This window comes from Scyliorhinus canicula, chromosome 7 (genome assembly GCF_902713615.1).
Source record: "Scyliorhinus canicula chromosome 7, sScyCan1.1, whole genome shotgun sequence".
Classification (NCBI taxonomy): Eukaryota; Metazoa; Chordata; class Chondrichthyes; order Carcharhiniformes; family Scyliorhinidae; genus Scyliorhinus; species Scyliorhinus canicula.
Window position 1 is genome coordinate 44430022 of NC_052152.1, and position 14915 is coordinate 44444936.

General features: G+C 41.7%; 1 protein-coding gene across 6 annotated transcripts in view; it reads left to right on the forward strand.

The window, feature by feature from the left end:
- LOC119968914 (POU domain, class 2, transcription factor 1-like) overlaps window positions 1-14915 on the forward strand; it is a 249117-nt gene that overhangs the window by 170912 nt on the left and 63290 nt on the right. For all 6 annotated transcript variants that reach the window (XM_038801893.1, XM_038801894.1, XM_038801895.1 and 3 more), the window contains 2 exons: window positions 4631-4776; window positions 7331-7510. In XM_038801893.1, the coding sequence (XP_038657821.1) occupies window positions 4631-4776; window positions 7331-7510 (326 nt within the window). The remainder of the gene's footprint in view (window positions 1-4630; window positions 4777-7330; window positions 7511-14915) is intronic.

The following is a 14915-nucleotide window of genomic DNA, read 5'->3' on the forward strand; positions in this document are numbered from 1 at the left end:
AAAGAGCTACTCAAGGATGGACACAAGCATGAAGTGATCCTCTCCGGTCAATGACGTTTACAGATTCTAAGTACAACCCTAATTGTTAACGCACTCACTTGAATACCAAACTGAGCAAGACGTGTGGAATATGTGGTCTTCTGTATGCACTGTAAGAAAATGCGCAGTTTTCCAGCAATTCGGCAAGGCATGCGGTAGAAAGGACATTATCGGAGTCAGTGCATTAGAGCAAAGGCTGATATGGATTATCTGAGCAGACAGTACGCAAAACGTGCCTTCACTCAATAAGAATGACCATCCAGAATCTCATCAGAAACATAATGAGGTAATTGACAAACCAAAGCATGGTAATGATGTGCATGTGAGGTGAAGAGCAAATGTCACAAGGTTAACCTTGTGGAAAACATAGGCACTGAGACACCAGCTGAAGTGCTTGCCAAGATTGGAATTATTTATCCAAAGCGTGTGGCAAGTGTGATGTCTAAAAGATGTGTATCCACAGGCATGGAAGGCCATAACAAGACCTAGTATTGCGAAATGTTCGACATGCAACAGTTCACTAATTCCATGTGCAGCACCCATAATACTAGGGTGCAAGTACAATCAATTGTCCTGGGTGTCACATGTTCTACATTATGGAGACTAAATGCTCAGTGATTGTAAGTTACCTGCATGCTGTGATCTCGCACTTTAAGTTCCTCACTGGCATTAGTTCCATGATACCCCACAATTTCCCTTTTCTTCTTTGTGAGTTCTGCTATGAATAAATACTTACTAAACAAAATTGGCTCCAGTTCTATCCTTCACTTAACTGCCTTTCTAGCATAGAACAGCTGGATAACTTTGTAACTAAAGCTAATAACTGCAATATCTCTTTTCTATTGTTGGGCTAGTGCATGGTCAATTCCAGCCCCACTTCACCCAGAGTCGCAACACAATTGAAATTAACAAATTCTTCTTAGAAAATACCTGAAGTCTGTGATCTATGGCTGCCCAATAACTAACTATAGTCTCCAGAATTGTACATTTAAACGCAATTAATTTTTAATTAATAACAATAACTATAATTAAATATGCAGCAACTACAACTGGTTAACTGTTATCTAATTCCTACCCCCACTTTAACTCGCCCCTCAAGACAGACAAGCACAGAGGGGAAGGAGGGGTGTAAAACTAATGATGAAAATAAAAGGATAAGAGTCTTTGTTTCAAATGGACACCTTCTAATCCATCTTTCTTCCATCTAGGCCTTCAGTTGGGGGTTTTACTTTTCAGTCTGTAATCGTTTTCACTGTAGATTCATCCCGGTCTCAAAAAAACTTCTGCATGTTCAGAAAACAACAGATAGACAGTATTTCTGGAAAAAGAGAGAGAGAGACAGACAGACACAGCTGATCCTATCAACGCCAGGCTCCAATTGTCACTTCCTGTGTCCTCTGAAAACCATCGCACTCGGGTAGAACCTAATCACCGCCTATCACCAGACAGAATACGGCCTTTGGACAATTCTTTTGTCACCAGCCAGCCAATCAAACCAATCTCTCCGATGCTAAAAAGTCTTCTGTTCAGAAGCTAAACCTCCATAGCACAGTGTACCATTTTGCAACCTTTTGAGTTCCTCACTTCCTCTACTCAACCACAAAGTAAAAGAAATGGGAAATAAGGGAATCAACAGGAAGGGTCTTTACACTATGTATTTGCCATTTAAAATCAAATTTTGTTTTTAAAAATCATTCTGTTGTGTGGGCTCCAGAATTGTAAATGTAATATTATCATCTCATTAAATTTAGGATTCCACATGGCCAGTTTACAGTATTAACTAGGCATGAACCAAGAAGTGATGATGAAGCCCAAATAACCTGCTCAAACTGGGTGTTCATGTAATAGGCCAAGACAAATTAGCATTTCATAGAATTCCTTCAGTGCAGAAGGGACCCATCGAGTCTGCACCGACACACTGAAAGAGCACCCTATCTATACCCGCGTCCCATCCTATCCCAGTAACCCCACATGACCTTTTATGGTTACTAAATGCAATTTATCATAGCCAATCCACCTAACCTTTTTTTTTCAAATTTAGAGTACACTTTTTCTCAGTTAAGGGGCAATTTAGCGTGGCCAATCCACCTACCTGCACATCTTTGGGTTGTGTGGGTGAGACCCACGCAGACACGGGGAGAATGTGCAAACTCCACACGGACAGCGACCCGGGGCCAGGATCGAACCTGGGTCCTTGGCAGCGTGATGCAGCAGTGCTAACCAATGCGTCACTGTGCCACCCTGCCAACCTACCTAACTTGTACATCTTTGGACTGTGGGAGGAAAGCTACTAAAAAAGCTATAAAGAAGAGTAAGATAGAGTATGAGAGTAAACTTGCTCAGAATATAAAAACAGACAGTAAAAGTTTTTACAAATATATAAGACAAAAAAGAGTGGCTAAGGTAAATATTGGTCCTTTAGAGGATGAGAAGGGAGTTTTAATAATGGGAAATGAGGAAATGGCTGAGGAACTGAACAGGTTTTTTGGGTCGGTCTTCACAGTGGAAGACACAAATAACATGCCAGCGACTGATAGAAATGAGGCTATGACAGGTGAGGACCTTGAGAGGATTGTTATCACTAAGGAGGGAGTGATGGGCAAGCTAATGGGGCTAAAGGTAGACAAGTCTCCTGGCCCTGATGGAATGCATCCCAGAGTGCTAAAAGAGATGGCTAGAGAAATTGCAGATGCACTAGTGATAATTTACCGAAATTCACTAGACTCTGGGGTGGTCCCGGTGGATTGGAAATTAGCAAACGTGACGCCACTGTTTAAAAAAGGAGGTAGGCAGAAAGCAGGAAATTATAGGCCAGTGAGTTTAACTTCGGTAATAGGGAAGATGCTGGAATCTATCATCAAGGAAGAAATTGCGAGGCATCTGGATAGAAATTGTCCCATTGGGCAGACGCAGCATGGGTTCGTTAAAGGCAGGTCATGCCTAACTAATTTAGTGGAATTTTTTGAGGACATTACCAGTGCAGTAGATAACGGGGAGCCGATGGATGTGGTATATCTGGATTTCCAGAAAGCCTTTGACAAGGTGCCACACAAAAGGTTGCTGCATAAGATAAAGATGCATGGCATTAAGGGTAAAGTAGTAGCATGGATAGAGGATTGGTTAATTAATAGAAAGCAAAGAGTTGGGATAAATGGGTGTTTCTCTGGTTGGCAATCAGTAGCTAGTGGTGTCCCTCAGGGATCCGTGTTGGGCCCACAATTGTTCACAATTTACATTGATGATTTGGAGTTGGGGACCAAGGGCAATGTGTCCAAGTTTGCAGATGACACTAAGATGAGTGGTAAAGCGAAAAGTGCAGAGGATACTGGAAGTCTGCAGAGGGATTTGGATAGGTTAAGTGAATGGGCTAGGGTCTGGCAGATGGAATACAATGTTGACAAATGTGAGGTTATCCATTTTGGTAGGAATAACAGCAAACGGGATTATTATTTAAACGATAAAATATTAAAGCATGCCGCTGTTCAGAGAGACTTGGGTGTGCTAGTGCATGAGTCACAGAAGGTTGGTTTACAAGTGCAACAGGTGATTAAGAAGGCAAATGGAATTTTGTCCTTCATTGCTAGAGGGATGGAGTTTAAGACTAGGGAGGTTATGTTGCAATTGTATAAGGTGTTAGTGCGGCCACATCTGGTGTATTGTGTTCAGTTTTGGTCTCCTTACTTGAGAAAGGACGTACTGGCGCTGGAGGGTGTGCAGAGGAGATTCACCAAATTAATCCCAGAGCTGAAGGGGTTGGATTATGAGGAGAGGTTGAGTAGACTGGGACTGTACTCGTTGGAATTTAGAAGGATGAGGGGGGATCTTATAGAAACATTTAAAATTATGAAGGGAATAGATAGGATAGATGCGGGCAGGTTGTTTCCACTGGCGGGTGACAGCAGAACTAGGGGGCATAGCCTCAAAATAAGGGGAAGTAGATTTAGGACTGAGTTTAGGAGGAACTTCTTCACCCAAAGGGTTGTGAATCTATGGAATTCCTTGCCCAGTGAAGCAGTAGAGGCTCCTTCATTACATATTTTTAAGGTAAAGATAGATAGTTTTTTGAAGAATAAAGGGATTAAGGGTTATGGTGTTCGGGCCGGAAAGTGGAGCTGAGTCCACAAAAGATCAGCCATGATCTAATTGAATGGCGGAGCAGGCTCGAGGGGCCAGATGAACTACTCCTGCTCCTAGTTCTTATGTTCTTATGTTCTTATAAACCAGAGCACCCGCAGGAAACCCACGCAGACATGGGCAGAACATACAAATTGCACACAGTCACCCAAGGCTGGAATTGAACCCAGGTCCCTGGCACTGAGGGAGCAGTGATGACAACTGTGCCACCTTACCACCCAAAATTTTTATTGACTTCGAAGGGTACTGTACTTCAGTGGAATATTGTAGCAATTCTCAAGTATTTCAGCATAACTGTACATTTGATAGAATGATCAGTTTAGTTTTTAGCGCAAAAGTCTCGGAATGAACTCTAAAACTAAAGATTGAAGTATTGTATTTTCTGCAGTGTTTAGACAACAAATATTTTTATGAACTGATCCAATAGGCTGACGTTTTTTGTTTTAACTTTATACAGAAAATTTGTCAGTAGACTCTGCGCTGTCAAATCCCAGCTCCTTGGCTTCACCGGGTCTGGGAATCGAAGGGCTGAGCCGCAGGAGAAAGAAACGCACCAGCATAGAGACCAATGTTCGAGTGGCCTTAGAAAAGAGTTTCCTGGAGGTCGGTAACCAGCAATGAAATGCGTAGTAGTGGGCACCAGCATTTTGTGATATATTTAATTCTGACTTGAGTTAGTCACGATGCAGCTTTGTGATACTTTTAGGTTGCTATATAAATAAAACAATGTTATTTCCCACACTCGATAGCAAAGTCGCTTGGTTTAAAGTGAAAGTTATGTGACTTATTCTATTGTTGACCCATAATGGATGATATGATTATGCCATATTTTTTATGCTGCTCCTTGCTTATTTTACTAAGCTTGACTTAGAACAAAAATGGACTATTAGACTCCACTTTATGAGCCAGTGAGGCACAAAGGTGATGGTTTGCATTCGGGTATGTTTTATGACTAAGTGAGTAACTCTTATATGAACCAGGCTCTAAAAACAGTTCATCACCTTGTAACGTCATTATACATTTGTGAACATGCACTTGTTCTCCTGTTATGGGGAAGCAGTGTCACTTCTTTCATTAGTTTTATTCAGGCTTATTGGAGGTTAGAGGTGGTTTAATTTTGTAAATACTATTGAAACCAAAAAATGAAGGTTTATAGTCCATAGAACTGACTTTTTTCATCTTCATAGATGTACGCATACACCAAAAATAGTGTTAATACCAATGACCTATGAATAGAAATGAAAACAGTTGGTTTTTATTCATCAACATTTTGTTAGCTATTACATAAGCTGCTCTCTTTCAGTCAGCTGTCTGATAAACTTAGACACTCCAAGCCACACTTTATAGCATCCAAAGTTAGACTGCAGAAAACTTCATATCAGTAGAATTTTGTTCACCTGATACAGTGTGGGTGATTTCCCTCCAGGAGCAAAACCTGTTTCAAAAGATAAATTAAGTTGACCAGAGTCGAGACTTGGTGCTCTTCAAGTGTGTATTAGGTAGATAAAGTTATACACTGAAGACTATTTACTGAGGGATTTGTACCACATTTAAGAATTCCAATTCCAAGAAATGTGAATCACCTGTAAGGATAAAACAAATTGTGCCTGCAGTTTTTATGGTCCTTTGCTAATCAACACCACAGAGTTTCTGATGAACCTGTACAATCCACAAACTCTGGATCCATTAAAGAATTAGTTTATCACAAACCAATTTCTGTTTTCTATTCTGGGTCTCTTAACTTAAAATTATTTGATTACCATAGAACCATAGACAGTGGTTGCTGACTATCTGCAAGTTCCCTGAAGAAGTAACATGTGAGTTCTGTTCCTGGGATGAGGAGATTGTCCTTTGAGGATGGATTGAATGGACAAGGTCAATACTTCCTAGAGTTTAGAAGAATGAGAGACGTATAAAATTCTTATGGGGCTTGACAGGTTGAATGCTGAGAAAATGTTTCTTATTGCTAGGGAAACTAGAATGCAGAGTCACAGTCTTAGAATTAAGAGTTGGCTATTTATGACTAAGGAGAAATTGACTCACTCAAAGAGTTGTGAATCTTTGGAATTGTCTCCCTCAGACAGCTGCGGATGCACAGTCATTGAGGATATTTAAGAGAGTGGTCAGTAGATTTTTGTGTACAAAATAAGTTAAAGCATATTGCAAGAAGGTGGAGCTGAGACAGGTTCAGATTTTGTTGAATGCGGAGCTGTCTATAAGGGCCCAATGTCTTACTCTGCTCCTATTTCTTGTTATTGGCTGTTTAGGATCCGTTGTATGCTCTAATACTTCATGTCCTTAAATATATTGAACGCATGTCTTCTTTACCTTCTGGTCCCAGATTATGGCAGTAAATGATGGATTTCATACTTGGGCCCTATTTGAACATCGCATCATAAATTGCGTTCGGTACAGAAGGAGGTATTTTAGGCCATCAAAATCATGTCAGCTCTCTGCAAGAGAAATGTAGCTCATCCCAACTCGTTCCCTCTAGCCTTGCAATTTTTTACTCTTTGGATATTTACCCAGTTCTTTTTTTAACACCTCGATTTGAGACTGACTCCACCACCTTTTCAGACAGTGCATTCCATAGCATAAGAACTCTGTATAAAAAGGTTTTCCCCTTTCTTTTGCTAATCCATAAACATTTTGCCATTATCCTTCTTCGAATGGGAACAGTCTCTTTCTATCTACTCTATTAGACCACTGATTATTCTGAACACCTCTGTCAGAGCTCCTCAACATTTTTTTCCCTAAGGAAAACACCCTCACTCTCCAAAGTAGCTTTTTGGCTTAAGTCCCTCATCCCTGGAACCATTCATGTGAAACAGGTCAGATTACATACATCCGATTTTTTTTTCCCCCGTGGTTTCTCTTTGTAAAGAACCATCATTACTATTCCACCCAGTCTTCTTCTGAAATCTTTTCTTGTCCAGAGTTGGAGCCGTGACCTTAAAGAGACAGGGCCATATTATTAACCAAATGTAACAACTGTGCTCCAAGTTACAAGCAATGCCATAGGATATTCATCAGTATATTTAGTTTGTTATAGTTGTAAATAACAAAATTATCAGTTTTGACCATCTTCAGGTGTTGGGTATGGTAAAAGAGATCTTTATTCAACTTTTGTTTAAGGAGAAATGTTTAATTCACGCAGAACCAAAAGCCTACCTCGGAGGAGATCATGATGATTGCCGATCAGCTGCAGATGGAGAAGGAGGTGATCCGAGTCTGGTTCTGTAACAGGCGGCAGAAGGAGAAGCGGATTAATCCACCCAGCAGTAATAGTGGCACTACGACTTCTACCAAAACAATTTATCACAATCCCGCCTCCATGGTAGGAGAACATATGTAGAATCTAATTTAAATATATTCTCCGCAAACTAACCTCCGTTCACAAAACTTGATAAACAGAATATTTTCTGTAAATTGGCTGTAATGTGCAGAAAATGCAATTTTTTGCACAAAACACAAACTTTGTAAATTGATGTACCTGTTCCAGCTGACATAGATATTCTAAGTTAGTTTGGAAGATGTGTAGTGGGGGAAAATATATAAGATAGAGAACAAAACTTATGGACCTGCATTTGATTTTTTCACATGGATTACACAGCATACTTTAATGTGGACAGGTTGTGAATAGAATTCTCTTTAGATGGTTTGGTTTCAAAGATTGATTAGATCACTGTTGTCAGTACATTGTTGACTGACTATATTTGGGTAATTGTGAATCCAAATGTGGCTAATTGCATAAAAAGGTAATACATATTGGGCATATGATTTTAATGTTAATATTATATTCATGTGTAAGTTTGTGTATTTGGTGAATGTTAGTATGGTAAAAACAAAGTATGTAATGTTACGATCTCAGCTGATGCTTCCGGACGAGTCAGTTCCTGGGGTGAAAGCCGGCATAATAGATCCTAACTTTTATTTTTTGTTTAGGTATGTAGATGGTGGCTACTGAACAGTCACAGAAGTCAGTTGATGATCTTTTAACAAAAAAATCATTTATTAAACAAGAAAAGATTATTTTTTACACCACTCATTCACCCCACTATACCTTTACAGATATATACAGATTCGTAAGGTTAACACAAGTTACAAGATCTTTTTGTACTCTAATATTCTCAGTAGGTATGCGGTCCATGTAAACCTATAGGCAAAACATGGTCAGACACTCCACATATAGAAATGAAGTGACAGGTACCACCCAAAATAACATCTTTGGATTTATCATCAATTCCCCCCGATGCTTCTCACACTGTGAGCTAACCGGTCTCACTGGAACCCTGTCTTTCACACGAGGATTTCCAATCACCGCTCTGGAACCTTCTCCCAACTGACACTGTCTCTCAGGTGTCTTCAGTAATAATGCACCTCCAGGACTTCAACCTCCTTTTGATGTTCCTCCATCCTGGATCACTATATGCATTCAATCTTCCTTTCCGCAAACTATCACCCAGCCGTGGCAACAGAACACCACTGCTTCGCAGGCCCATAGTAAGGAATCTTCAATCTTCTGGTCACCTTGGAGTTCTGGCTTCTTGCAAACCCACTTCGCTTTCTGTCTGCTTTATGCAGTTTTACCTTTTGCAGTCTCTCTGCTCCTCGTTCTTCACTTCACTGAACAGATCCTTTCCTCCAGATTCCTGTTCTTTGTTCCTTTTACCAGGAATAGTTCTTGGAACTTGCATCTATCCCTCTCCTTGGTTTCTGGGTCTTTAGTTTCTGGGGTTTACTTTCTGTCCCTGCGTATTGTGCTGCCTGTTCTGGCAGTTTCTGTGGAATTCTGCTTCCTTTTGGGTCACCTTGTTCCAACTGAACTCAAATTGCTTTTGCTTTTCCTTGGGGGTCCTTGGTTGATATGCAACAGTCCAATTTTTTATACCCTGTGAATTGTAAAACCCTCATTAAAAATACAGGCTTATAAACAAACCCACAGACTTGTGGATAACCTTTAAAAATTAAACCAAAACCTAGAACTATAACATATTCTTAACACATCCAAATACTAATAGAAATTATTTAAACTGTATCTATTTCCGAACACTGTATTTTTTGATTCTGGTGAGTGCTCTGCTTTCTTGGTTGCTGAAATGTCGATGTATAAGTAAATATACACATGGCGGCACAGCGGTTAGCACTGCTGCCTCTCTACCTCTAGGGACCTAGGTTCAATTCCGGCCTTGGGTGACTGTGTGAAGTTTGCACTTTCTCCCCGTGTCTGCGTGGGCTTCCTCCGGTGCTCTGGTTTCCTCCCACAGTCCAAAGATGTACAGGTTATGTGGATTGGTCATGCTAAATTGCTTCTTGGTGTCCATGGGGATGGGGTGGTGAAGTGGGCCTAGGCAGAGTGCTCTTTCGGAGGGTCAGATGGCTTCATCGTCTACACTGTAGGATTCTGGATTCTATGAAGTACATTTCTCTTTCTACAGTCGTTCTTGGGATGTCCGTGTTACTGTCAAATCTGGTATGCTTCACTCGGGCTTGCTTGCCCTGAGAGGCTGTGTTTTTAAATTAGGTTCTTCCAACTAAATTTACTGCATATGACGAAAACAATGTTACATAACCAAACCTGTGGCTAGTTAATAATTTCTATTGCACAACATGCCACCGTTTAAACCATTGTCTTGTATACAGTGTTTTTCAAACTTTTTTCCTGGGACCCACTTTTGCCAGCTAGCTGACCATTGGGACCGACGCCACATTCACTTGCCCAGTCAATCCTCAGTCAAGGCAGTGTTTGGACACTGAAGTTTTGTTGCCCCAAGCAAGGGATGGAAATAAAATCATCTAGTTTTCCTGTTCATAATCGGTATGCAATAGCCCCTGGTGTTTTAGCCTTTTTCAAATACAAGTGCAAAAACTGCTATGAAGGAAAATCCCAACATATTACTCTATGATGGCCTCAACTTCAAGTTAATCTCCGTAGGGAAAGTTCTGCAAAATTTCCCTATGACTTCCAACAATAATCAAACAAAATTTAAAAAAAATATAAATTTAGGGTACCCAATTATTTTTTTTTCCAATTAAAGGGTAATTTAACGTGGCCAATCCACCTAACCTGCACATCTTTGGTTGTGGGGGGTGAAACCCACGCATACGCGGGGAGAATGTGCAAACTCCACAGAGGCAGTGACCCAGGGCCGGGATTTGAACCCGGGTCCTCAGCGCCGCAGTCCCAGTGCTAACCACTGCGCCGCTGTGCTGACCCAATCAAACAAAACTTGAGATCTGCACATTTCCACATCCCTAGATATTGTGAGAAGTCAAAAGAGCATTTCTTTTGTGAAGGTTGAAAGACTGCACTCTCGGATATCAGAAAACTCATTAACGGTTATGAAATGTTTACAAATTAATGTTGTTTAAAAACGCAGAACTTCTTGCCTTCCTATTTCAGTGCTCAAAACATCATTCTTCCTGCCACCATTCCAAAAATAGAGTTAGTCATAAGCATGAGATTTAGAGGGCAACTTTCAAGTTACCATGCAGCATTAGGGTGGCACGGTTGCACAGTGATTAGCACTGCTGCACAGCGCCAGGGTTCTAGGTTCGATTCCTACTTAGATCACTGTCTTGGCGGAGTCTGCATATACTCCTTGTGCCTGCGTGGGTTTCCTCCGGGCGTTCCGGTTTCCTCCCACAAGTCCTGAAAGATGTGCTTGTTAGGTGAATTGGACATTCTGAATCATCCCTCTGTGTACCCAAACAGGCGCTGGAGTGTGGTGCCTAGGGGATTTTCACAGTGACTTCATTGCAATGTTAATGTAAGCCTACTTGTGACAATAATAAAGATTATTATTATTGTTATTCTGCGAGGCAGAGGTTGCCGATTTGGGATGCTCTGTCATAGATCATAGAACTTACATTGCAGAAAGAGGCCATTCGGCCCATCATGGCATCACTAAGGAGTATTTCTGGGTTCCATCTGGTATTGTTCAAAGTGCTCAGTGGCCAGTACTTTAGTGTGAGTTGAAATAAATCACCAGGTGAATGGATTCTGGTGACACCAGCTTACGCCAACACTGAGCAGTTACAAGTCAAGTGGGGCTGAAGACAGCAAGCGAGGCGGTGCAAAGCCAGCACAAGACATTCATTGCACACGGTTGAGTAAATGAGCTCAGTGACTATCCTTTGCTTTGATATTTTCCCCATCTCTTCTGTCACAGTTCTGTCTCTCACTCACTCTCACTAGATTGTTCAAGGGACAGGACTGTGTGTCCATGTACCTGAATCAACAAACTAAGAACAAAGAAAGGTACAGCACAGGAACAGGTCCTTCGGCCCTCCAATCATGTGCCGATCATGATGCCCTAACTTTAAAAAAAAAAAAGCCTTGAGCCCTTGCTTGGTCCGTATCCCTCTATTTCCTCCCTATTCATGTACCCATCCAGATGCCTCTTAAATGTTGCTAATGTGCCTGCTTCCACCACGTCCTCTGGCAGCATGTTCCAGGCACCCACCACTCCCTGGGTGAAAAACGTACCCCACATGTCTCCCTTAAACTTTCCCCCTCGCGCCTTTCCCCCTCGTGCCTACTGAATCTCCCTCACTTCCCTTTTGAACAAAGGTGCTGACTGACCATTAATTCCGCGACCCTTCTGACATCCACCTGTGAACCACCTATGGGTCGTGACCCGCTTTGAAAAATCTTGGTCTTATATACAAGTAGTTTATGAATTATGTGAGACTGTTTTCTATTTAGGATGCCTTTTGTAATCACAGCTGTTAAATTAAGAGCAAGTAGCTTCATGTCTCAACTGGCCAACTTTCTCAAGGCCAACTTTGAGACTGATTTGCCATCATATTGAATTCTGAATATCCTGTAACCCTACAGCTTCTTAACTTGTGATTGAGGTATTGGATTTACTGTTTTGTTATCTTCCATAATTGATTTTGGGAAAACCATCAATGAAATGATTATCAAGAGCCTGACTGGAAATGACAGTTTCTGTTTAGTTTTTGAGGAGTTTCAAAAGAAGGGTCATTTTGAGCAAGTATAACCGAAGACTAAGATTCATGAGCAATGTCAACACCTAGAGTGACAGTGAGATTACCCACTTACTACTTCCCCTCCAAATAGTGTACAGATGTGTACATCTGGTTCTGGTACACCCTAGTAAATAGAGCAATGTCGTCCCCACACTCTTGTACTGCAGTGAGACCTGTACTGTGTCCCAGTTACACATAAGAGCGTGAGGGAAATGCCATCAGTAATGCCTCTGCCGCATCCTCCATTTTAAATGGGAGGACCTCTGAACAAATGCTAGTCTCCTTGATGCCAGCACCACAAGCATTGAGACATAACTCCTGCAATATTAACTCCGAAGTACTGGACACTGTCTGGATGGCTGAAGAGCACCTGTCCTGCCCTATTTTCTCAGCTCTCAAATGGCCAGATTTTCAGAGGAGGGTAAAGAAAATGTTCTAAAGACACAATGATACCAATGACAATGAGTTGGACAAGCTTGCTACCAATGATTCAAAATGGTGACAATTTGTTCATCAAGCGCATCACGCTTTGAGGCAGAGTGGCAGCAGGTAAGGGAAATGAAGGAAGCCTGCATTCCGGATCCCAGACCCGCTGGAGGTGGGGGGGGGGGGGGGGGGGGGGGGGGGGAGGGGAGAGAAAGAGAGGAGACATCCTCTATATGCCCAGAAATCTGTAGGTCAAGAATTGGCATGTTCAGCCACATAAAGATCCATGGCAGAATCGTGTGGTCCTGAGTAGATATCAACCTCAAATTGACGGAACACCTCTTCCTTTCTTCCTATCCTTTCAAAAATGTCAGTTATCCTTGAATGTTCAGTTCCCAGCCTTGGCCACTTAGCCGTTCAAGAGATGTGGTTATAATCATTTCATACACATCTATTTGTATTTGTGCCAGCGATTCCTTCGTCTGCGCACATTCAAATAAAGAGCCTTTGATCTTTTTATCATTTTTCCCTGCTCTGATCCTATTTGCTGGTGCACTCTGAAGTTTGTACATTCCGTCCCTTCCTGTCACACTCTGGTTATTATTATCTATTGCTGCCCTGTCCTTACTGGTTAACTACTGTATCTAAATCTCACCCCACTTGAGCCTTCATTCACAGCCAGCTGCTTGCTCTACACTGCCACCTGCTGTTGCGGTTTGGATAACGTGTTTGCATTTTCAAAAAAGCTTTATTTTTACACTTCTTTGTTGCCTCTTAGTTACGTCTTCTGCACTAAATTCTGTGCAGTTCATTACACTGACATGGTCCGCAACCATCTTGTGGTTTGCTTGGGCATTGTCTCCCTTGGCCGGATATCTGCCTTGGCCGGGGTGTCCACCCTGTCTGCGTGGCCTGGGGTATCCTTGCCCTTCTGTACTTTATTGGGAATGTTGTACACCTCTTTTTTTTTAAGGTTTCAGCTCTCCACAACATGGAGTTCAAAATATTTGTCAAAAGCTTTTAATACCTCACCACGTTTGTTTGGCAATTTATGTATACCCTGTCTAAGGATCACTTAGTCTGCAAATACACCAAACATGTATAAAAGCTCACAAATTTCTTTTACATTTGCAGGGTAGATCCTTCTGACTTTTGGCCATTTTGAATTTTGCTCAATCTTTTGTGATCTAATCACGTACCATTACTCTGCATTCAATCAGGACTGGCAGTGGACCTTCACGTGCTCTGGTGAAGTCCATCAGCTCCACATCTCCAGCGATACTCCTGTTTGGGCGATCTCCAATAATTTCTTCAATTTAGGCGCACTTCTCGTGGATCAGACTGCAGTTTCTTTACTTCATGCTTTGAGATTCTGGGTGTCTTCTCCGGCTTCTTTGGGATTTTGATGTCTATCCCACCACTGCCACCGTTTTACAAGATTGTTTAGTGTTTCAGTCATGTGCCTGGAGGCTTGTATGATTGAACATAAACCGTTTATTAACAAATTAACTATATACATCTCCAAGGTGCAACCCTGCATGAGTGCTGTCTCCATGCTGGCTCTTTCCAGAAACGTCTGCACACTGCCTACAATCATGTGACTACAGCATATTGTGGGCGGAATGCTCTCCAACCCCACATTAAGCCTTGCTGTGCCCAAATTCTCTTGTACTCCACACAGAGCCAGACTGTACATACTTTCTGGCTTCATTAATGTGACGGGAGAGAGAAGTGGACTTTTATGGGAATTTTTGTCATTAACACTTAATCCTTGGTATTCTGTGGACTACCGTCCCCCACATAACACAGTAATAAAGTAATGCACCGTAGGCAGAAATGTTTCATGTTTGACACGCTCCTTAACTTTTTTCATTTGTCATTTCAACTGACATAGAACGATACAGCGCAGTACAGGCCCTTCGGCCCTCGATGTTGCACCGACATGGGAAGTCCAAAAACTAAAGGCCATCTAACCTGCACTATCCCATTATCATCCATATGCTTATCCAATAAACTTTTAAATGCCCTCAATGTTGGCGAGTTCACTACTGTTGCAGGTAGGGCATTCCACGGCCTCACCACTCTTTGTGTAAAAAACCCACCTCTGACCTCTGTCCTATATCTATTACCCCTCAATTTAATGATGTGGAGATGTCGGCGTTGGACTGGGGTGAGCACAGTAAGAAGTCTTACAACACCAGGTTAAAGTCCAACAGGTTTGATTCAAACACGAGCTTTCGGAGCCGTGCTCCGAAAGCTCGTGTTTGAATCAAACCTGTTGTACTTTAACCTGGTGTTGTAAGACTTCTTATTGCCCTCAA